This window comes from Xiphophorus hellerii, chromosome 6 (assembly GCF_003331165.1).
Source record: "Xiphophorus hellerii strain 12219 chromosome 6, Xiphophorus_hellerii-4.1, whole genome shotgun sequence".
Taxonomy (NCBI): domain Eukaryota; kingdom Metazoa; phylum Chordata; class Actinopteri; order Cyprinodontiformes; family Poeciliidae; genus Xiphophorus; species Xiphophorus hellerii.
In genome coordinates, this window is record NC_045677.1 from 3,630,072 (window position 1) to 3,654,836 (window position 24,765).

Consider the following 24,765-nt stretch of genomic DNA (forward strand, 5'->3'; position numbering starts at 1 on the left):
AAGAAATTTGACCTTGCAATTTAAGGCCTTGAAATTGGACGTCTGTCTCTTTAAGAAGCTCCTGCTCTTAGAATGTCATCACAAGAACCTTTCTCTGTTAAGAGCTGGACTGAGAAATAGTTCATGTAATGAGCTCAGGAGGTGACCAGTTCCACTTGGTGTTTGCTAATTGATTCTGGCTAGTCTGAAGGAGCAGAGTGGGGGAGTCGTGGGGAGGAGGGGTGCCCTGTGAGGCGGAAGCTCGAAGGCATCGCTCAGTTTCACCAAACGTTTTGCAAACCTGAATAGTTGCCAGGGGAGATTTAAGGATTTCTCACACATGCATGAAATAATGAAAGCGACACTCCAGGCATGTATTTGATGAGGGAATAACTTTATAACATTATGTAAAGCTCTAAAAAGTCAACTTTACATAATACAGCCCTTTTAAGGGGGACACATTATACTTCATTTTAAACGGGTTAGGATTGGTCTATGGGCTATACAATTTATTATTATTAAATTTTTTGTATCATTCTCATAAAATGAGATTTCACCTCCTCATCCTGCTTATTTTGAACTCATCTCAGAATGAACCGTTTTAGGTCTCTATCACTTTTATGCAAATGAGCTGTTGCTGACCACGACCCCCAACTCACTGTTTACACTCGACTTTTTCAGTAGCCACTGTACAGAGCAAACAGTGATAAAACCAGCTGACCAGCTTAGTTTGGGTTGCTAGGTAACAAATATATCAGTGCCTGCCAATTGTGACGCCATAATCGAGAGGTTTTTAAAACGGCTCGTTTTCCACACAACAAAAACACATGAACTTTTAGCCAGAAAATGATTGAATGTTTTTTTTCTTCTTTTTTGTTACTAAAAGCGGTACAGAACCAAGTGAAAGTACAAAAACATTTCAAAACAATAGTTCCCCTTCAAGTGAATCGACCGGCTCACTAGCTTGAACTGAAGTCATTAATCCAACCCACTGAGACTAATATTGTTATAAAATGGCAATTTACCATCTAACCATTTCTTCTTTCATCCTGTGGAAGAGGTCTGGTGAAATGTAGCATCTCAAATGTTACTCTGTGAAGAACAATAAGGCTCTTTCTGGTCTCTTCTTTAATCCAACATACTGGGTCCCAATTTTTGATCCAAAGTTTGGTTCAGACAGCACACACCCAGGTTTTTTTTTTGAAGAAAACAGCCAGCGTATTTTAGTGTGTAGCTGATGTGGATCTGTGCATGGTTTATGCATGAGGGCCCTGACGTTGTTATGAGTGGAAGAGCTGTCCACACGGCAATAGAAGATAAGACTCTGTGCTTCCCTAGAGGCCTGGAGGATGTGAAGGTGAGCTGTGCCCACATCCACGCCGAACACAGCCGTGGGCTGACCAAAGCACTGCAGGACTACAGGTATCTCTCTGCATTAGAGTTTTATTTTATTTATTTATTTATTTGATGAATAAAAAAAAAAGAGTCAATTCCCACAAATTTACTGGTGACAAAATAAAAAAGGATTAAATCTCAAACATTCTTTCAGGAGGTTGTTTTTCGGGGAGAATGAGATCGCTGTGAGAGTCCCCTCTCTGTTCAAGCTTCTCACCAAGGAGGTGAGCGTTGAACCCACGCCTCTTCCTTTAACACTCCCGCTTTAATCAGCTCTGCTTCCAACAGTTCCAGATGGTTTTTTGTTTCTCTCTTATTTCCCACCAGGTGCTGAATCCTTTCTACATCTTCCAGCTCTTCAGTGTTGTTCTGTGGACCGCCGAAGACTACTACTATTACGCCACAGCCATCGTTTTCATGTCGGTCATATCCATAGCTACCTCACTGTACACCATTAGGAAGGTGAGGCATAGACGAGCGAAAGCTGACCGGAGCTGACCCTGTTCAACTTGTTTCTCTTCTAGATTTCTACACATAATGTTTGTCACTGGAATTCTGGTAGTCATGTGACCGTTTCTTTTATTATTATTATTATTATTTCTGAGTAAATCTCCCTGCTGACTGTTCTGCAGCAATACGTGATGCTGCACGACATGGTGGCGTCTCACAGCGTGGTGCGAGTGTCGGTTTGCAGAGGAGACAAAGGCATGTTTGACGTTCTGCTGCACGTCGCTGCTGGAGTGCCCGCTCTCCTCGCTCACTGTTGTGTCCGTCTCAGACACAGAACAGGCCATGTCGACGGAGCTCGTGCCCGGTGATGTCATCGCCATCCCGGCCAATGGGATGGTGATGCCGTGTGACGCCGTGCTTTTCCAAGGGACCTGCGTTGTGAACGAGAGCATGCTGACAGGTGTGGATGTTTGCTGGGCTTCAGGTTCTTTTAAGTTTTAAAGGTGCAGTATGTAACTTTTATTTAAAAAAAAATGTTTTATAGAGTTGGGTAGTAACTAGTTACATTTACTCAGTTACATTTACTTAAGTAGGTTTATAAAATAAATGTACTTTTAGGGGTATTTTTAGTAATACCCAATTTCCTCATTTCCTCCTTAAAAAGAAGTACTTTTTACTTTTACTTGAGTAATTTTGTCATGAAGTATTTTTACTCTTACTTGAGTAAAATTCCAGATTCTGAATGAAAAAACAAACATGTTTTAACCAAAACAATTCACCGGACACAGACACACACCTGCAGATTTTTGTTAAAGTTTCATAAGTTTTATATGAAAATAAATAGATTTTGCAAAAATGTTCCTTATGAATGATCTTATTTTCTATTTACGCCATTTATATGAGTTATTTTCATTCTGGTCTTTAACATACCAAAATGTCCACAAAACTTTATATTTTGGTTCGTCTGATGACGTCATTTTTAATTGTTAAATGATTAATGTTTTGATCAGTTCAGTCGCCTTTTTACCAAATACTTTTTTACTCTAACTTGAGTAATTTCTTGGACAGCTACTTTTTACTTTTACTTGAGTGAAAACATGTTGAAGTAGTGCTGCTCTTACTTGAGTACAGTTTTTGGTACTCTATCCAGCTCTGGAAATGAGACAGATATGATTGAGCTAGCATAATGCAAGACTCGAAAAGTCAATTTTACATAATTCTGCCCCTTTAAAATCTTCATTTGTTCCTGACCTGTGGAAATATTCTGAGAATTATTTTCTACTAATGGCATCCTAAGTGCTACAGTTTGAGCTAAAAAGAAAAAAATCCATCCAAACTTGGCGTTCACTGGATATCTCTCCACATGCCTTCTTTCTGCAGGCGAAAGCGTTCCAGTGACCAAAACCAGTCTGCCCAGTTCAGGCGACGAGGCGGCGAGGAGATACAGCATGGAGGAACACAAGAGACACACGCTGTTCTGTGGAACCGACGTCATCCAGACCCGATTCTACGCTGGCGAGCTGGTGAAGGCCGTGGTGATCCGAACAGGTGAGGCACCAGCTTAAAAATGTCCGTCATCAAAACGCAAAAATGACAACAATCTCTATGACTTCCCTCCGCCTAACCCCCCCCACAGGCTTCAGTACAGAGAAGGGCCAGCTGGTGCGCTGCATTCTCCACCCTAAGCCCACAGACTTCAGGCTGTACCGGGACGCCTACCTCTTTCTGCTGTGTCTGGTCGGCGTGGCGGGCATCGGCTTCGTCTACACCATCGTCCTCAGCATCATGAACAAGGTCCCACTTCTGCTGTTCTACACACGTCTGCAGGGGCTTATCATGTTTCTCAGCGTAAAGATGTGGAAACGCATTATGTTGCAGTGGCATGAATTCAAATGAAAAAGTGTAGAAAAATCCAACCTTTAATTTGTACATTTATACAGTTGGGAGGGCGGGGGGGGAATACCACGTGAGTAAATAGTTTTTCACCAATATAAGCCGTGTGATAACAAATGTTGCTGGAGGATAAGTTATAAGTTGTGACAGAGGTTCTTGGCATAAACGATAATGTTGTTGTTTTGAGTCCATTTCCAAGTAATATAAGACAATACACCCAAACACCAGTCTCCCAGCTGAGTTTAGTGCATGTTTATCTTTGTGATAGTAGGACAGAATAGACTTTTTTCTTGCATAACTATTAAGCAATGTCGCTCCTATCTGCAACTGTCCTATCAGTAAGTTTTAGAGGTTGATTTGCCTCCCTTCCTTTGTTCTCAATGTGAGATATCAACGTAAATATAGGTGCCACTTAATCTGCATTCCCCTGGGAAAAAGGAGGCCATGGGTTACTTATTAAAAGTTCCTACAAACCCTGATCAGCTTTTAGAAAGTTTAAAGGAAATTGATTTCCTCTGTTATATTTTGTGTATTTGGGTCAGTGGAAATTTTGTGGTAACAATTATTTCTTAAAATGGATTCCCCCCGTTAAAGGGTCAGTATGATGTAAAATTGACTTTTTTAAGCGTTACTTCTTGTTATAATGTTATTCCCTCATCAAACACATACTTGTGAGGGTTGCTTTGATTCTTTCATGCAAAAGTTTGAGAAATCATTTTATCTCCCGTGGCAACCATTCAGATGTTGAAGGCAACCTAGTGCCAGCTGAGTGTCAGCCCTTCCACCGCAACGCCACCCCTTGGCTCCTTCAGACTAGCATATACCTTCTTTCCTAATTTGCAGCAATTAGCAAACACCTGGTGGAACTTTGTGCCTAATGAGCTCATTATAGGAGCTATTTCTCAGTGCAACGCTGGTAAAAATCTTGTTAAAGAGTTAGTAGAGGAGCCATGTTGTGATGACTTCCTGAAGGCAGAGTTTCAGAAAGAGCAGAGATTTTAAAGAGACAGAGGCCCAATTTCAAGGAGTTAACTTACAAAGTCAAATTTCATATTTGATATACAGTATATGACATCTGAAGGTGTTTTATAGCATGACGTTGCTATAAAATGGCACTACGTAGCTGCAGATAATGATGCCCCTTTAAGGCTTTTCCCATGTCTTTACTAGGGATGCCTCTAAATGTGGGATTTGTAGTTTTCATTGACGGTGTCTGAAAAACATGAAGGTTCCAGCTAAAACCATCATCATCGAGTCTCTGGACATCATCACCATCACCATTCCGCCGGCCTTACCGGCGGCCATGACAGCCGGCATAGTGTACGCACAGCGGCGTCTGAAGCGCGTCGGCATCTTTTGCATCAGTCCTCAGAGGATCAACATGTGCGGCCAGCTTAACCTGGTCTGCTTTGACAAGGTAATCCACCGCAACAAGACAAGTTCACATTTCATTAGCAGATTTTTTTCAGTTGCACCAAAACATTTTCCCATGTTGTTAGTGAAACAGTCTGCTAGTAGAACTGGTACTTTTAAAAAAAAATCAATTTTCAAGAATTATTGACTTTAAACAAGCTGAAAAGTTACTTGTAAGTTAGTTTTGTCTTATTTCAAGTGCACTAAGATATTTGCACTATGAACCAGATCAAAAATACTTGGAAAAGATTTTGTGTTTTTGCAGTTCTAAAAATGATCTCATGAAAAGGAAGCAGTTTAAGAGTGAAGCAAAGATCCTGACTGAAATACTCTGGTTGGTGCTTTAGCTGCATGTTTGTATTTATCCTGCAGACTGGCACCCTCACTGAGGATGGATTGGACCTGTGGGGCATCCATAGAGCAGAACATGGCAGGTAGAGGAAACGTCTCTCTCTCTCTCCCTCATTTCCTCCCTAAAAACAAACGCAGAACTCCGCGACTTGCTACTGCAGCTTTGTAGCTCCGGAGCCGGGCCCAGCCGAGGAGCGCCTGGTGAAGAGCGCCTTCGTGGCCTGCATGGCAACGTGTCACTCTCTCACCAAAATAGAGGGAGAGCTCTCCGGAGACCCTTTAGATCTGAAGATGTTTGCCTCCACAGGCTGGGTGAGTAAAACGTTCTTTCAGACAGAAAGGGTTTGAATGTGTTTCTGTTTCTCCAAAGAAATATTTATGGATTTTTTCCCCCCACTCTTTAGGTCTTAGAGGAGCCAACAGAAGAAGAAACTGCTCTTCACAATCCGCTGATGCCAACAGTGGTCCGACCTCCAAAGCGAGCCATCACTGGAGACGGTCAGAGCCAGTCACAAGTCCAGAACATGGTACATGTCCAACATGTCCACTTTTACATTAGTGCAAGACAGGACATTCACGTTCTGTCACATAACAACCACAAGCTTCAGCAGATTTGATCAGGATTCTATTCAACAGACCAACACAAAGTAGGGCGTAATTGTGAAGCAGAAGGAAAATGATTCATGTTTTGTTTTTTTTTCTTTATAAATAAAGGTCTGAAAAGTGTGGCATACATTTGTAGTCGGGTCTCTTCTACTGTGATGCTTCTAAATAAAATCCAGCGGAACCAGTTTCCTTCAGAATCATGAAATCAGTAAATATATCCGCTTGTAATTTAATTAGTGTCTGAATCCAGCTGCTCTGTGAAGAACACTGCAAAAACGCAAAATATTACCAAGTATATTTTGTCTGGTTTCTACTTCAAATATCTTGGTTCATTTAAAACCTGACATAACTAACTTACATGCAGCTTTCCAACTTGTTTTAAGTCAATTATCTTTTTAAAGGTTTTGTTGGCTCTAGTGGCCTTTATTTGAAAGTAGTTTGACAGGAAAGAGGATAATGAGAGAGGGGGGAAGATGATGCGACAAATGTCGCCAGGCCGGGAGTCGAACCTGCGACCACCGGCATGAGGACTAAGGCCTCAATATGGGGGTCGTGCTTTGCCCCTGCACTACCACAGCACCCCAAGTCAATAATTCTTGAATATTGATAAATAGTAACAGTTCCATTGGTTGATTGTTTCAGTTATAAAATGGGAAAAATATGTTGTTAAGAGAACAAAATATGCTGGTGAAACTACAACTTTTTATTAATATTCAAGAATTATTGACTTAAAATAGGCTCCTATAATCTTGTTGGAAAATTACTTGTAATTTAAATTTGTCTTATTTCAAGTGACCTGAGATATTTTCAAAAACTAGACCAAAAACTACTGAAGAGTTTATGTTTTTGCAGTGAAATCCAGTTGAAATGTTGCCATAAGCATTTTTGGGAATACTTTTCATAGCTGTGTGTGAGAGTTACAAAAACTGATCAAATCAAAACTGATCTCTGATCAAAACACTGATCATCACCACAGTTAAACACGGAAGTGACTGCATCGCGATGTAGGGTTTCTTTTTTTTCCCAGCGATTCCGGTGAAGGTAGCCAGAGTTGATCCAGGGAGAAAGGCTGAAAAAAAACGTAGAAAACCAACCAGATTTAATATTTTCAACATGTTTTCAACATTTAATGTTTTCAACATTAAATCTAACGATTCTGAACTGTAAAGTCAGTTTGTGGGCAAAGGGTTAGGATTAGGGTTAAAAAGTGCTTTAATGTAAAGCTCTTGGAACTGCCTTATTGCTGAAATGTGCTATACAAATAAACGTGATTGATTCATTTATAGCAAATTTTTTACTTTTGGTGCTCAGAATTTTTTTCTAGAAGATTTCGGAGCTTAATCTCAAAATTTCTGAATTTTTGGTGGAAATTTTCTCCTTTTTCTGTCGCCCTAACACGGCGTTGTGGGCATGGAGAAAATGAAAATTTTAAAGTTTTTATTAACGTTGTCTCCCCAGTCCTGTGAGTTGGGCATAGTGCGACAGTTCCCCTTCTCCTCGGTGCTGCAGAGGATGAGCGTGGTGGTCAGGAGGCTTGGGGACAAACACATGGAAGCCTTCCTGAAGGGGGCACCGGAGGTCGTGGCTGGCCTATGCAAACCACACTCAGGTCAGGCCTTCTTCTTTTGGGGTGAAGACAGCCTCTTCTTTTTTGTCTTCTTTATAATAATAGCAAGAAAGTGGCAGCAGAATGGTTTGGTCCCTCATCCAGGGGCCTAGTGCGTCCAGACCGGTCTGATCCCATCCTGTCCTTCCTTTCAGTCCCACAGAGTTTCACTGAGACTCTGGAGAGCTACACCAGGCAGGGCTTCAGGGTGATTGCACTGGCACACCGACAGCTGGAGTCCAAACTGTCCTGGCACAAAGTCCAGACGCTCAGCAGGTACGTCACTAATCCCAGATAAAAAGCGTTGGCACTGCATGCGCTCGCTCCCACCTGGATTCCGAATCTGTCTGCCCGCATTTCCACTGTTAATGTTTAAACTCCGACCCTGATCTTCTCCCGTCTCTTCTACAAGCAAATATGACTTTCACACTGCGTAAACTTTATGTTACATCACAACCACAAACTTCAATTTGTTATTTGGGGATTTTATTCCATTCAGCAAAACCTTTAACCTCCAGCTGTGAAACACTAGTAAAGAAATGCCTCAGAAGACGGGCAGCCATTACAACGCTTGGCGATATGGACTTAAAGTTTTATCACAATATTTTATGGTGTTATTGTGATAACAATAAAAGTGAGGATAAGAACTAATTATTACTTTTATTTTAGGTAACCATGTAGCTGTGACGACATGACACAGCAATCAGAGCCACACAAATACTGATTCGAAAAAGAAAAATCCATCTGTAACATGCTTTTTTAGGACCCTAGTCACAGAAAGAAGTCTAATTTGTATCACTAATATGATACACTAAGCTTGTATCATATTTTTAAATTAATTCATATGTATTGATACTTTTCTTGAACAAATATAGAGAAAACCGTAAAAATAACAGTCCTGACAGTTTTGTGGGGTTTTATTTAATTAGCTGGAATTTATCGTGGCAGCAATAAATCAAAAATCATATCAGACTAAGAAATTTAAACGGTACAATAAATGCCCAACCCTAAGCTAGTAGAAGAACTAATATGAAAATTTGGGTCAATTTCAATATCCCTGTAAGCATTGTTGTTATGGCCGACTGCCGATATTTACCGATATTGTATAATTTATATATCTCACAACACTTCTGGCACCTTAAAAAAAAAAAATCAACCACTCTCACTGTCACATGACCAAACAAGCACCACATGATCAAAAACCAGAAACAAATGGCAACAAGATAGAAATTAATATCGGTAGTTAATATTTTATACGACCGATACCGATATATTACTAAATGACTAATATCGGCCGATACCAATGACGCTGCTATATCATAGATCTCTAAGCAGAAACATTTTATTTATCATTCTCTAAGCACCTTATTTAATTTCCCTTTTGTATAAATAAAGTATTTTTCATTTGAATTTGGATTTCATCGACTCATTGTTTCTGTTTACTCTGATATTACAGTCAAACAGGCGTTTGGTTTTTTTTTTGTTTTTTTTTCAGAGATTTGATAGAGACCAACATGGAGTTCCTCGGGTTGATCGTCATGCAGAACAAAATCAAACAGGAGACGGCTGGCGTTCTGACTGAGCTCCGGAGGGCTAACATCCGCACTCTGATGGTCACAGGTATCTCCGCTCCGTGAAGACGTTCGCTCATCGGGGATAACGTACGCCGGTCCGCGCTGACGCCCTCTTTCTGACCGCTTTTCTCTTTCAGGGGACAACATGCTGACAGCTGTCTCTGTGGCTCGAGACTGCGGCATGGTCCGTCCACACGAGAACGTCATTGTCGCTGACGCTGCGCCCCCCAGAGACTCACTCCCCCCCTGCATCACGTGGCGTTATGTGGACAAACCCGCTCAGACCGCCAGCGATGATCAGGTGAGCCTGGAGGTTTCGAGGAATGCTAGGTTGAAGTCGTTAAAAGCAAAAGTAATGATTAAGAAACGTTTAAAACACGTTATTTTCAATAATAATGATTACTGTTTTAAAGAAAAAGAACAAAAGAAGGCAGGAACTTGATATTAATTTTTTTGTTGTCTGTTAACCAGTGGTGGGCACCGCTAACCAAAAGGTTAGCTGCCAAACCCTAAAGTACTAATAATAAACATTAGTTCCGCTAACGCTAAGGCATTACACCAACAATATTTTCAGAAGCTAATGCTAAGGCGCTAACTTTATTTCAAATCTTATCTGCCCTTGAAAGACTACAATCCTTCAGCACAAAATTAGTTGACATTGTAATTTCATTTACCATAATGCCCTTAGACATTGTATTTATGTTTATAGCTTGTTCTCATTCCCTGCCGTCTGTTTTATTGTTCCTGCATGTTTCTTGTTTGGAATAAAGCTATTTGGGGAGAAAAGACAGAGAAAGTTAGGAGACGAAATGGAACTAAACAGCTTCCAAATGAAGAGCAGGGATATAAACTTAGCGGTTTAGCTGAAGTGTTCCCATCACTGCTAGTAACCTGTCAAAGTTTATAAATATTTCTTTTGACTATTTCATAAAAAAGTTTCCAGAAAGAGATTGAAAGACTTTCACTGTCTAATACATGTACTCCATTTTTTTCCTCAAGAGCAAAAACAATTCAACAATCAAAATGATAAAAGTTACACACACTGCTCCTTACACACATTAAGTAAGGAGCAACCAAATGAGGTTAATCCTCAGATTTCTACATCATTACCAGCTCACAGATCTCTGCAGGACTTTCTGCTTTTCGCTCTTCCATGATGTCAATGATGTCATAGTATTTGTGCAGGTGTCTCCCCACATCAAACACTCAACCCACACACCCCTCCACCCACCGGGGACTCAGTTTTTAACAGCTTTCTGCTGCTATAGTTGTTATCCTGTGACAGCGAGCTTCTCAGACCTACGGCTCTGTGAACAAGTACAGATTGGTTCTGCTTGTCACACTGTCATATTTTAGATCATCAAGCAAATTTTAGACAAAGATAACCTATTAGTACAATAAGCAGTTTTCAGTTGATTATTTCATTTGTTTAGAAATTTAGCTATCAGATGCTTGTGGAAATTGACAGTAAGTGTTTTCTCCCACTCTAGAGTAATTTTGGCCCACTCACATAAAGTTGTTTTTAATTCAGGCAAAGTGGAGTTTTTTTTCAATTATTAATGACTTGTTTAAAGTCATTCCACAGCATCTTAGTCTGATTCCAGTCCACACTTTGACTTTGATGAAAACTTTCATTTTGATCTTTTTGTGAGACATTTAGAGGTGAAGTTGCTGATGTGCTTCGGATCATTTAAATGCTGCGGAATCAGAAAGTGATGGTTAAATTTTCTCCTTCAGTATTTTCTGCTGGAGATCAGAGTTAATGTTCCCATCGACTAAAACTACAACCAACCCTGGAGTCCCTGTGGAATGAGGCTGGTTCTCCAGCTCAGCTGTGGTCTGAACCAGGAAGTGACTAGAAGTCCAAAGGCAGTTCAGTCAAGGGTTTCGGCTTTTCATTATAGTTTAGTTTTATTTTCTTGTGGCTTTTTGTTTGACTAATTCATTCAGATTTAATTTGTTTTTAGAGTCTGTTTGCTAGTTATTAGTTAAATATTGTTTAGTTTTAGTTTATATCAGTTATTGTAATAGTTTTAGTTTTTTCATACTTTGGTTGTATTTATTCTTTTATTATTGCTTCTGGTGCTTTTTTTTTTTTTTTTTTGAAAAATTGAAAATCTTAAGAATGCAGGAGACAGACAAATAGATCATAAACCTCTAATAGTAACTTTAGCAAGATTCTTTGATAACAGCTGTTCTCTTCTGGTTGACATAAATATGTAACATAAAATAAAGAACAGTACATTTTCATCTCTTATGTAAATACTTAAATCAGTATTGAATGACTTTGTGTTGTTCCTGATTTAATTATGTTGTACATTGGTATAATAACTTGAGATGAATTGAGATGAAATTATCAGTTTGCCCACACCATGAACTATCTCCCTCAGACTGCACAGATCCTCGTGGAGGAGGAGATGTATCACTTCGCTCTGAACGGTAGAGCCTTTGCTGTTATCACAGAACACTTTCCTCAGCTAATACAGAAGGTACTTTCTTGTTTTTGCACGTTGACACGTTGTTTTGCTTTTCTCGCTTCTGTAGTTGTAATGACATTTTTCCTCCCACATGGGGGCGCTGCAGCTCGCGCTAAGAGCCACCGTGTTCGCACGCATGGCGCCAGATCAGAAGACCCAGCTGGTGGAGGTCCTGCAGGGCATTGAGTGAGCCTCTCTGATTCTGCTGCTGCAGCTGCAGCTGCACTTTGGCTCATTTCCGTCTGTTTTCACTGCTGCAGCTTCATCCACTCTGTTTACTTTCCAGCTACATTGTTGGAATGTGTGGCGACGGCGCCAATGACTGTGGGGTAAGTTTGGGTTCTCTAAACTGCTGGTGCATTGGCAAATCAGTTCATGTGAAATATGATGGGATGTTGCTCAGACAGCTCAGGTAGACACGTAATGGTAATATGCTCCACAAGCTGATTGATAATAATAATCTAATTTAAAATATATAGCACTTTTCCAAACAATCAAAGATACTTTACAGGAATCAAGTAAAATTACAAACAGAACACTAGGTAGATCAAACAGAATCATAAAGGAGAAAACTTAAATACACAGCACATTAAAAACAAACAGGAAAAGCAAAGAAATGTAAAATGTAACATTAAAAATCATATTAATTTAGTTTTAGGAAATATTGAGTACTAGAGTTTAGATTACAGTTTTTTTCAGCCTCTTGCAAAAGTATGTATTTCTCTGCAACAGACGACTTTATTTGTCTGCTGCATACTTTATTCTCGTATTATAAACACTTTATTCTGGTAATATGATTTTATTGTTACCTTACGAGGACTTTTTTTTCTCTTAATATTTAGACCTTATTTTCATATGACTTTATTCTCATAATGTTATGTTTTTATTCTCGTAAATTAGAACAAGAAATTAACTTAGAAAATGAATACTCTGTCGCCTGTCTCAGAGTAACCGAAGGCGTTTCCCTCTCAGGCCCTGAAGAGAGCACACAGTGGGATTTCTCTGTCTGAGCTGGAGGCGTCGGTCGCCTCTCCCTTCACTTCCTCCACCTCCAACATCTCCTGTGTCCCCAACCTCATCAGGTACGATGAAGACCAGGTCCTGACCCGGAGCGTCGATGAGCAAAGTGACACATATGTTAGCAACTTTTCACACTTTTCTCCTGGTGTCTGATAGAGATGCACCGATCTGATATTAATTTCTGTATTGGTCCTGATATTGGAAAAAAAAAAATTCTAGCTCAAGTGTTGATGACAATGTACCTGATCCGTAAGGGCAGATCTATTCAGTCTAATTCTATGCTTTTATACTCTCCACGACGTCATGCTTTATTATCTATTTTACATTATATTTAGAATTCCTAATTGCACTTTCTAAACCATTTGAAAGAAAGTTTGTTACAGTTTATTTTTACATGTTTGACCAATGTAGTCAGCCTGTTGTTTTTATCCGTTTCAGTTTCTTTGTCATTTATTTTCCATTGGCTGTTAGCCTCCTAATTGCTCTGACTGAACAAATGAAAGTAATTTTTTACATGTTTGTCCAAGCTTATGAAGCTGTTGGTGTATTTACCTATAGTGTACTGATGCAAAGTTATCAAATTAATTTGTAATAAGTCAATTCAGCACTATTTTTCTGTATCAGATCTTATCGGCTGACACAAAAACCTCAGAACCTAGTTAGTGTCTGATGGAAAACTACACATTTTCCATGAGATTAAAATTCTTCATTTAGTGATAATGATAAAATAATTGTAGTCGATAATGTGAAAGCTTGAATATTTATGTTTTCCAAAGGGAGGGACGAGCCGCCCTCATCACGTCGTTCTGCGTCTTTAAGTTCATGGCTCTCTACAGCATCATCCAGTACATCAGTGTCATTTTGCTTTACTGGGTAAATACTCCACTGATCTCTTTTTTTTCTGTGTCTTCTCCTTTTTATTTGCGCAGTTTTAACCTTTTTGTTAACGCAGATCCTCAGCAACTTGGGAGACTTCCAGTTTCTCTTCATTGACCTCGTCATCATTCTCATCATTGCCTTCACAAGTGAGCTCCAGCTGAACGGGTTGTCAGTCACCGGAGGTCACTCTGCTGATGCCTGTGTGTGTGTGTGTGGGTGTGTGTGCGTGTGTATGTGTGTTTTCTTTTTTGTTTGGCCTGTCTTCAGTGAGTCTGAACCCAGCGTGGAAGGATCTGGTGAGGCAGCGTCCTCCGTCCAGTCTTATTTCGGGCCCACTGCTCTGCTCGGTTCTGACCCAGATCCTCACCTGCCTGGCCTTCCAGGTATTGGCTTTCTACTTGGTGCAGCAGCAGAGCTGGTACGAGACATGGACGCCTCAGTCAGAGTGAGTCACCGTCACTGTGGGACACCGATGGCTTCCCCGGTCAGGCCACTCAGGCCTACCGCAGCAGCATCAGTGTGTTCGATCATTGGCTTTTCTTCAAGTTTGAGGTCCAAAAGTCTTGGTTCATCCTTTTTTTCTCATCTTTCCCTCTACTGAATCAGACTTGTCCTAACTTTTTTAAAGTAAAAAAAAAAAAAAATATATATATATATATATATACTGTATATATATATATACTGTATATATATATTTATTTATTTATTTTTTGCCTGTTCCATGGCAAGAAAGATCAAGATGTGTGGCGTAAAAAAGTGTAGGACATTGAAGTCCATCCGATTGTGTCAAAACTGGTTGAAAGGATTTTTTTGTTACATTAACAACCACAAATTATAACATGCAGCTCTGGATCACTTAAAATGATCCGTTTCTCTGATTTGACTTTTTATAGGCATATGTTTGTGTTGCGTCCTGGAAGTATTTTATTTAAATGACAATTTTTTTTTAATTTATGGATAAAACACTCTATTCATTTATTTAACATATTTTATTTGCCCAGTTGCTTTTGTTCAGCCGCAGAAGCATTACAGAATCTGAGCTGTGCGCTACGTCACCGTTTTGTTGCGTAGCTGGGGGTGTGTCAGTTGGTCAGTTGGTCAGTTGTAAGGTTGTAGCTCTTAAACAAGAAACTTTGTAGCGGTTTTGTTTCTGTGCGTCTGCTGCTTCTGAGAAGAACAATTCCAAATAAAAAAAAAAAAATCCACAGCCTGGTGCAAATAAAGTTGCCGAAGCTGAAGAAGGACTTCTGTCTGTTTCGTGAGTGCAACATTTGGGTAAAATGAACATGTTTTATTCTATGAACTACTGACAACATGTCTCCGAAATTCCAAGCAAACATTTTGCATTTATTTGCAGAAAATGAGAAATTGTCAAAATAACGACAAAGATGCATTGCTGTCAGACCTCAAATAATGCAAATAAACAAGTTGATATTCGTTTAGAAACTGAGTTAATACTAATGTTTTAACTCAAGAAGAGTTCAGAAATCAATATTTGGTGGAACAACCAGAAGGTTTTCAACAAGGTTCAGTGCAGTGGACTCTTCATTTGTCTCAGAGCTGTATGTTGTTCTACATGATAGACAAACACACTTTTGTGAGGTGGAAGGACAACTAAACTATACATGGTTTTCATGTTTTGCAAAAAAAAAAACAAACAACAAAATTCAATGTAGGTTTCCTGCATTTGCATTCAACCCTCTGGTTCAGTAAAGTTACAGCTGTACATATTTTGCAGTGTGTGTCTCTGGTGTTAGCTTTTTACCACAGCGTTATACGTGTCATTTAAAAACACACAGCCGATTCCTCATGTTTGTTGTGTCTACCAAACCACTTGCGGCAAAATCCAAGCATGATTTTTGTTTTGCTAGTTTTTTCCATCCAGCAATTCGTCAGTCTTGCCTAAAAGTTGCAAATTTGTGGAGTTACACAACTGAACGTAATCCTGTCAACAGATTCTATGCTTTTCCGAATAACACCCGATCATCCAGAGCCGTGTCTAAAATGACCAGTTACAAGGACTTGGTTGCAAAATCTGAAGGAATTTGGCATTTAAGACTTCCTCACCTTGGCCCGACTGGGGGTACATTTTAGCTACAAGAAACAATCTAATGGGACAGTGGAAAAGACTGTTGTGCTAAAAGGACAACAACAGTCCTTGTTGTTGGGAACATGTCGTCCTTCCAGGAGTTAGCCTATGAGCTAAGATATTCTAGTCTAAAATAGCATCTCAGTGGTAAACATTTAGCAGCAGCACAAACATTTCAAAATAAGAATTCTTTTTCAAAGAAATTCTGTGAATGATCAGGGTGCAATCTGAAGTTATATAATAGCACTTTATACTTTATCAATATATAATTTTTGATTAAAATGTGACCTTCCAATTAGGCTGATAAAAATTTTTCATCGATTCGCTGCATGAATCATTTTGATTTACAGAAGTTATTTTATTGTGGAATCAGTTTATTTATTTTCTTGCGTTCCCTCTGTCCTGCAGCGCCTGTAACGTCTCCCGACCCAGCAGCTTCTCCGACCGCCGGAACGGAACGACCTCTCACGACCACAAAAACATCCGCAATTACGAGAACACGTCCCTCTTCTACGTGTCGTCCTTCCAGTATTTAGCCGTGGCTATAGTTTTCTCCAAGGGGAAGCCCTTCAGGCAGCCGAGTTACAAGAACTGTAAGTCAGCTGCAGCGACGCGCGTTTATTGATGTGTTGCCTTTGTGATATGTGAAGTCAAGGCAAACATAAAAACACCATCTGAACGTCTCTTTTTTTTATTTTAAATCTTTCATAAGGGCCGTTCATGCTGTCCTGTGTCGGTCTCTACTCTTTTCTCCTCTTCATCATGCTGTACCCCATCTCTGCTATCGATAACTTTCTAGAGGTAAACGTTTTGACTACTTTTTCATTAATTCTGGGTGTAAATCCAAGGCACTGCTTAGTTGGTAGTTGCATGCTAATGGACGATAAAAGAATGCCATCGATACATTCATTCAAACATTCTTTTTTTACAGCATGATTAAAGCTGCAGTATTAAATATATATATTTTTTTACATATTTGTTGAAACTGTCACCATGTCATGAGAGTATGCTATGAAAGATAATTTGTGAAAAGATCCGAGCTCCTCTACCTTCTCCAAGTGTTAACTAGAAACAACCACAGTCTAACAAAAAGACCACAGATGTCATGAAGTGCGGTGGTGTTGGTGGTGAGGCAGATGCAGCGGACCCAGGTATGATGAATATGATGAGTTTAATTATAAATAAATCCAACAACGAGCAGCAGGCACCAGGAAACACAGACGAAACAGAAGCTAACATTGACGACGACTAGACTGGACATTGACGAGGACCCGACGAGGAACAAGGAACACAGGTGGAGTTAAATACACGGGAGGGTAATCACAGAGACGAGACACACCTGGGAACAATCAAGGGGAGGACAGGACAACGAAGAGACTAAGGACACAGAAAACTCTAAATAAACACAGAAAAACACAGATCCTGACAACAGAAAGTGTTCTTTAGTTATCCTTTATTTATTTAACCCGTTAGTCTTGGTGCATACTTTTATTAATTTAATTATCTATTTTGTTATTCTTTTTTCTCTCTCTTTTCCACTTCTACCCAAAATACCTGTGACGCTAGGTTAATTCAGGAATATTAGAGAGTAAGACAATAATAAATTTAAAGATTATAAAATTATTTTGCACAAATCTTTTGATCTGTAATGTTTGTTCTGTGTGCACTAATTTATAAACCCCCCCAAAAAAACAATCAATCAAAGCAAGGAAACAGGTCTTAGCGTTGTCAGTCATCCTCCGTGTGGCGCTGCTCATCCCTCTTGCTCCTTGCTATGCTACAGCTAGCAAAGCCTGTAGTGAATGCTACACTAGTTAGCATGCTCACTGTGGAAGGTGTATGAACAATTTTCCTGTAACTGTAAGTTGTTTCTCCACCATTAGCACGTTTAGCTGTGAATGCATGAGGATGATTGACAGCTGTAAGCCCCGCCTCCTGACTCTGATTGGTTGTTTTTAGTGCATTTCATCAGACGGTGATAGCTGCTCAGGGAGAAGGTGGAGGAGATCGATCTTTTCACAGATTATCTGTCTAATAACAAACTGTCACCACATAGTGACAGTTTTAACAAAAATATTAAAAATATATATATTTTTATAAAAGTTACATACTGCAGCTTTAAAGTAAAGTGACCGGTTGTGTGAGAAAAAGTATTTTGTGTGATGCTGTTTGCACTGCTCATCACGTCCCCCTCCAATCCCCCCACCCATCAGATCGTGTGTGTTCCACATGACTGGCGCGTTGCTCTGGTCATCGTTGTTGCAGCGAATGCCGTTGTGTCTTTCATGTTGGAGGTACGACATCACATCCTGTCTCTGACCAGTCTGCCTCAATATGCAGAGTGTGATTTGCATGCATTGAAATTTTTTTTTTTCCTTGACCAAAATCCTGCTTGTAGCTGCACAATTGCTTCTTAATGAATGAAAGACGTTAATTAAATCTTTTAAATTTGTGACACTTGCCGTTTTTCTGGTGCTGTAACTCGATCTTGATGATTAGCTGACTCTTGAAGTTCCCCTCCCCTGAAATCTCCCTTTAGATTTTGATCGTTGACATCATCTTGTGGAGGCTTGTTTTCAGAGGAAGTCAGGGGGCAAATGGCCCCAGAGAGTCCTCCTCTGGCGACACACCACAGGTTGGGAAGCCTTTTTTTTCTCTCTTACTAAAATCTGCTTCATTCGGTCTCACTGTTTAGATAGCACCTTGTACTTAACTCTAGCTCTCTTTCACTCCTAAACCTGCTGTCTGTCTTTTCTTGATAAGCGTGGTGGTTCAGTGTGTATGAAAATCTCGTTTTAGTGGGTTTAAATGTGAAGACAATTTTGCACATTTGGTGAAACATGAACATATGTGTGTTGCTCTTGATTCGTCAACATTTGGTATAGTGCATGGTACTCGGATCAAAGGTGTGCTACTGTGACGTCATTTCTTTCTTTTTCCTGCCTGACCATCTGATACTGAAAGCTCAACGCTTATTACAAAGTCTACGGATCAATCAAGATTTCTGATTGATCCAAATCAATCAGAAAATAGGCCAGATTTCACTCACTGAGCTATTTGTAGGTGAGCAGATCTTCATTAGTGCAGAAGGAGCAGCTAAATGTTTAGTTATGCTGTATAAAGATGTAGCCTTTTTATTTTTCATGTCTGTAATTAAATCAGACCAAACATGTCCTGTTTTCAGTTAAGGTCACCCAAATTCTGTCTTTTTCCCAAATGCCAAAAACATGCAAGATAAATTTTTTTGAGAGTATTAATTCATAGATTTCCATATTTTCTTAGTATTTGGTAGAATTGATATTTTTACTGAATGACTTAGCTCAAGCTTTTCACAGTAGTTTGCTGAATTTTGTCCCAGTTCTTCTGTGTAACTGAGGCTGCGTTAACAGTCTTCACCCACTTCAAAATAAGAGCGTTAATATAAATGCCTTACTACTTTAAGAATTCATAACAGTCAATGGCAAAAACGTCAACACAGATGTCGAACTTTATTCAACTGAAAGTTAACAAAACAGCCAAGTACATCGGCACTTTATCTGGAAAGATTTGTTTATGAAGAAGCTAAATGCGCTAAGCGTTTTCAAAGATATCAAAAATGCTCAACGAAAAGTTAGCTCTGCTATTAGCACATTAAAGGACTAGCAGATGTGCTTTTTCTTCCATGACGTCACCCAAGACGGCTTTGTTTAAGTTGTTGCCTTAAAATACTTTGTCATGATTGTCCCAGTTTAATTCAACCTTTTAAATGTAGCTATCAGAAGCTTATAAAGCCATGACATCACCACCTGGCTTTTCTCAAACTATTTAAACACAGAGCAATCTGAGTGTGTACAAACTTCCTAATTTGAAAAAAATTAATATTAAACCTGACAAATTAAACATTAAAGTTTAATTTGTTTCTTTTTTTAGACAGTGAAAAAAATTGTTGTGTTTCTCTATGAAATGTATGTGAATCTCTATTTTCAATGCTTTATGTACCAATCTAGAATGCTGAAGCAATATTTACCTCCAACCATTTATTTATACACTGCAAAAACACAAAGTCTTACTAGGTATTTTTGGTCTACTTTCTGGTGCAAATATCTTAGTACACTTGAAATAAGACAAAACCGACGTACAATTAATTTTTGAGTGAGATATAAAAGGTTGTTTTCAGTAAATCATTCCTTAATATTGATAAAAAGTAATGGTTCCACAGGCAGATTATTTCATTGATAACACTGAAATGTCATTGTTATAACAAGTGAATAACACTTGTTACTACATCTTAAGTCAATAATTAACTTAAGACGTAGTGCTAAAAAGCCACTTAAGTTACTTTTGTCTCATTTCAAGTGTACTAAGATATTTGCACTAGAAACTAGAGCAAAAATATCTAGTAAGACCTTGTGTTTTTACAGTGTAGATACACAAGACAGGTGTAGCAGGAGTAGATAGTACACGCTTTTATTTTGTTTAGTTTTTTTATTTTGGTAACTTTCTATGATGATGAAAATGTAGCAGAATCCTCTTAAAAAAGCTTTGTAAACAAATTCAGAATTTCAGGAATGTGTTTATTGTGCTGCTCATTTAAAAACATAGATTTCTGCATCTTTTTAGTTAAATATCAACTAAAAAGTTGATATTTGAAAGTTGATATTTCCTAGATTGAATAGCTAATCTAGGAGTCAAAGCACTTCTAGGAGTGCTTTGACTCCTAGATTTGTGTTGGTGTTGATGTGTTGACAGGTTGCTAATGACAGCTGGGGCGCGTTGTTCCTGTCCCGGTTGTTCTGTCGGAGGAACAAGCCGCCGAAGGTTCTGTACAGGCACCTGGCCCTGGAGCTGCAGGACGACGCCAACTGGCCCCCCAAACCCTCTACTGTCACATATGCCGCTGAAGCACAACCCCACATCTCTGCAACTCTCTGATCCCTGCAGGAGGTGGAGCCTGACATGTCCTACTGATACAGACTAACGCACACACACCCACGCCCACACACACGGTCTCCTACTTGATGTCCTTCATTCTTACCCGCCATATCAAAGTGAACTAAACTCTGAATCCTGGGTTGAGCCAGAGGTCTTTCCATTTCTGGAGCCTTGTATGCTAATGCTAATGCTCTGGAGCAACTGTCATGAATCATACTTGAATATTCTAATGAGTGCAGAAATCACGAGCATACCGTAAAAAATGGTTTGCCCTCATACAGATTTCATCTCTTTTGTTGTCACAGTTACATGTTTCAGATCACCAAACAGACAAAGATAACCTGACTAAATACAAATTGTTCAACAGACGTATGTAAAAGGTAAATTACTCCTGAACCTGAGAACTGCCTGATCTGGGTTGCGCAAAACTTTGCCAATATTCCCCTAATTAAAAAAAAAAACACAATTTTGCTAATGCGGTGTTTCCATTAAATAAAAAATGCAAATAAAATCACACGTGAATATGTTTGCTCAGGCGATAAGTCATTAAAAATCATTCCTCGCCATCATCCTCCAACTACTTCCTGTTGACTTCTTCTTCATGGTTTGTGCCGATGGGAACATCTGGTTGATGATCATGTGACTTCTGTGATGCAAAAGAAAAAAACATAAGTGTTTCCACTGCAGTTTTGCAAAATAAAACAATTTCAGTACGGCCAAAAAAATCCCTCCATCTCACCTTATCCCAAACCTTTCATCGAAAAACGAGATTTTTTCCTACAGTGCCGTGTTTCTATTAAGCTAAACTACTTTCATAATGTCACACTGCGTATCTATACAGTCAATGGAAACACAGCTTGTTTTACCTAGAGAGACAACAACAGCCTTCAAGAACTGCTGATTAATTTTTTACATGACTGTAAAAGAGTTGTGGTTCACTCTTTACGGCAGAATTCTTGAATTCAGTCAAACTGGAGAGTGTTTGAGCATGTACGCCCAAAGGTCGTACATGATGTACACTTAAAGTAATTTTCAATTCAGTCCAGTTTATTTATAATTCACGACACAAAATTATTTCAGCGAAAATCGCCTGCATTGTGTCATTAACTTTACCACAATCCTTCAGACCGATCATGCATGTAGCGATAGTGGGCAGGAAAAACTCCCCTTTAACAGGAAGAAACTTCCAGCAGAACCAGAACCTGGCTCAGTACAAGCAGCTGTCTGCCTGGGGGTTTGAGAAGACAGAGCAGAGACACAAAACAGAAACAGGAGTAACTTCATTGTTAATAAAAAAGTAAAAATTAACAGCAGGAGAGGGAGAAGGATTAGTTGATGGCAGTATTATCTCAGCTGGCGCCGTCTTCCAAGACGGAGTCACAGCCAAACAGAACGCCAGACCAGGCGTGGCCTCTGTGGAGAGAAGAAAACGGAGAGAAAACAGACATTTCAACGTTAAGATTAAATAACAATGAAGTTTGTTTCTCACCACTTTCTAGACTTGTTTAGATCGGGACGTGATGTGTTGTTTTTCGGGATCTCTGTGTGCCTCATGTTGTCAGACAGGTCCTGCTGTTGGCATGTCTGCAAACAGGTCTGGAACTAACCAGGCCTGGTTGTGGTTAGTAAAACTGAACCAACTCCCCTAACCCCCCCCCCCCCCCCCCCCCCCCCCCCAAAAAAAAACAACACCTGGTTAATCATAGTTAATTCATAACAAGATGGACTTTTACTCTTTCACATAGTAGCAGGTCAGTTAGAACAGCTTTCTGAATGAAGTCATCCCTTTCTGTATTTAATCAGGTTATCTGTCTGATGTCAAAATTGGCTTGTTGGTTTGGTGATCTGAAATACATCAAACTAAAGTAAGGGTCAGATACTTTTTTTTTCTTTTTTTTTTTTTTTTACAGTTGTGAGGTTTATATTTCATGTCCTCTCGTCTGCAAGTCATTTGCAACTTGAGTTATTAAAAGGTTCAGAAGTGGTACAGAATATAATTGCACATATTAAACACTGACTACTGTAATAATAGTTTTTTATGAATTCATCTTACTAGGCTAACAGTGCTGAGACAAAATACAAACACTGCAGGCGACTCCGAGTTTATCATGGAGTTTATTTTACTATCATCAAGCCGTCATTATTCAAATAAGCTTGAAGTTTAACATGACGATGATGTGATGCGTTTAAGGATAAATGGAAGATTTAGTCATAAACGAAAGAAAGCACACCCTCTTTCATTTCTAGGCTCATCTCTCTACAAGGTTGTAAAATGAATTCAATCTAACCTTCTGTCAAAAATTAACAACAGATGCAACTCTGTGATTATTTCTCTGGAGAACTAAGTACACCCCATGTCTAAGTAGCTTTAAGAGCAACCTGCAGCAGCATTAGGTCTCTGGAGCCGTTTTGGTTCATCAGACTGTTGTGGAGATTCTTTTGCTCACTTTTCTTTCCAGTTTGTAAAGAAAACTACTCCTGTTTCATTTCTTTGAGGTTGTCTGCCACATGGCGTACTAGAGCCCAAGGGAAGAGTAAATTTCCGCCAAAAAATCTCAGAAATTTTGAGATTAAGCTCAGAAATTTTCTAGAAAAAACTTGGGAAGTTCTTGAGTTTGAAAACTCAAAAATTTGCTAGAAAAAAATGATGAAATTTTGACATTAATCTCAGAAGTTTTCTAGAGACTGTTGATCAGTATTCCACTTACTGCTAATCAATAGTAAAAATAAACATTTGGCTTTTAATGTGTAAATGAACTCAGTGTTTTGGCCATTCTAGGAGTTCTTTCCATATTAATACAGCATAAAAGCTGAATGCTGTTTCTGATTGATAATACCATACAAATGAAAGAGGGTGTCATTTTACTGGTGATTGTAATCTAAGTTTATTAAAAATATGCAGGGCTGTTGTACTTTTGAGATAGAAAGCATTAAATTAGCTTTTTGTTTTCTTATAGAGACAGAATTCTTCCTGTGGAAGAGAAAAGAAACAACCACCTGTCTTCCTGTAGATGCTTTTGTCCTCCGTTTCTGATTGATATGACTCTCTTTTTTATGATTATGGTACATTCCACTTTAATAATTGCATATTAAAATGTCCTGGGACTGAAAACTTGATTTTATCAGATTTTTGTGTCCGTAGATTCTTGTTTACATAAAGTGTTTCCCAGTCAGCTCCACAAAAATAAATCTGTGAAAATGTGGAAAAAGTCTCATTTGAATGAAAATGTAATTCCGTATTTGTACATATATGTATCTTTTTTTCTTTTTCTTTTTTTTTTGATGCCAGTGTTTGCTCTGCAGAACTTCCATGAAATTCCCCCAGTAAATGTGTATTTGAAGCCAATGTTGCAGACTTCGTGGGGGGCTGACCTTGGTCACACTTTTTCAGCCAAGACTCACTGATCAATTATGGGCTTTCCCAGCCTCCTCGCTGCCTGGCATATGGGCCCTTAAGGGCGCAGGAGTGGAGGAGAAAGAGTGCTATCATTTCATGTGGAGATCAGGGCCTACGGGCCGTGAATGGACGGATTTAGCGGGGACCGTGAATAAGGGGAAGGGGTTCCTCGCTTGTAGCCAAAAGAAAGGAATCTCCCACAGATCAGGGAAGGGGCCTTTTATTTCAGGGGAATATTCATGATGAGGATGAGGAGGCATCATGAATTCATGTGTCTCTGTGACTTGTGGGATCATCTTTTCGGTAAACACCGATGTCTTGCCTTCGCCGGCTTGTTTGCCGTGTGGTGTTTTTTGCGGATAGTGTTGCCTCTGCACAGAGAGACGTGGGTTGGCGTGTGTGTGTGTGTGTGTACTCTCTGCTGTATTGCTTTTGTGTCCGTAGTCGGAACAGATGGAGAGTGGTGAAGACAAATAAAGAAGCTAAAACAAACAGTCTTTCTTCCTCGCAGCTAGCAACTCACCCAAAAAGATTTTCTCAAGCTTGCTCTCAGACGTGTGCTATTTCAGACATTGTTAAGTTTTTTTTTTCTTTCTTAATCTGTCTTTTAAGTAACACTTTTTTTTCTCTAGGTTGGCCACTTTCAAGATTTGTTTACACTCCCCCTTCTTACAGTGTCCCCTGAATTCAGCGTTAAATGGATAGTTCAGGATTTTTTAAATAAG

General features: G+C 39.3%; 1 protein-coding gene across 5 annotated transcripts in view; it reads left to right on the plus strand.

The window, feature by feature from the left end:
* LOC116721570 (probable cation-transporting ATPase 13A3) overlaps positions 1-23,760 on the plus strand; it is a 29,249-nt gene extending 5,489 nt beyond the window's left edge. For 3 of the 5 annotated variants that reach the window (XM_032565405.1, XM_032565408.1, XM_032565410.1), the window contains 27 exons: positions 1,318-1,401; positions 1,529-1,598; positions 1,702-1,836; positions 2,007-2,079; positions 2,153-2,284; positions 3,205-3,372; positions 3,461-3,618; positions 4,946-5,134; positions 5,503-5,564; positions 5,643-5,793; positions 5,886-6,008; positions 7,546-7,696; positions 7,849-7,969; positions 9,189-9,313; positions 9,405-9,568; positions 11,658-11,756; positions 11,851-11,930; positions 12,031-12,073; positions 12,717-12,826; positions 13,541-13,637; positions 13,717-13,789; positions 13,911-14,088; positions 16,141-16,325; positions 16,445-16,533; positions 17,946-18,026; positions 18,272-18,367; positions 20,461-23,760. In XM_032565405.1, the coding sequence (XP_032421296.1) occupies positions 1,318-1,401; positions 1,529-1,598; positions 1,702-1,836; positions 2,007-2,079; positions 2,153-2,284; positions 3,205-3,372; positions 3,461-3,618; positions 4,946-5,134; positions 5,503-5,564; positions 5,643-5,793; positions 5,886-6,008; positions 7,546-7,696; positions 7,849-7,969; positions 9,189-9,313; positions 9,405-9,568; positions 11,658-11,756; positions 11,851-11,930; positions 12,031-12,073; positions 12,717-12,826; positions 13,541-13,637; positions 13,717-13,789; positions 13,911-14,088; positions 16,141-16,325; positions 16,445-16,533; positions 17,946-18,026; positions 18,272-18,367; positions 20,461-20,643 (3,220 nt within the window). In that variant the 3' untranslated portion in view covers positions 20,644-23,760. The remainder of the gene's footprint in view (positions 1-1,317; positions 1,402-1,528; positions 1,599-1,701; positions 1,837-2,006; positions 2,080-2,152; positions 2,285-3,204; positions 3,373-3,460; positions 3,619-4,945; positions 5,135-5,502; positions 5,565-5,642; positions 5,794-5,885; positions 6,009-7,545; positions 7,697-7,848; positions 7,970-9,188; positions 9,314-9,404; positions 9,569-11,657; positions 11,757-11,850; positions 11,931-12,030; positions 12,074-12,716; positions 12,827-13,540; positions 13,638-13,716; positions 13,790-13,910; positions 14,089-16,140; positions 16,326-16,444; positions 16,534-17,945; positions 18,027-18,271; positions 18,368-20,460) is intronic. The other 2 variants (XM_032565409.1, XM_032565406.1) reach the window with 2 other exon arrangements.
* The last annotated feature ends 1,005 nt before the right edge of the window (positions 23,761-24,765 follow it).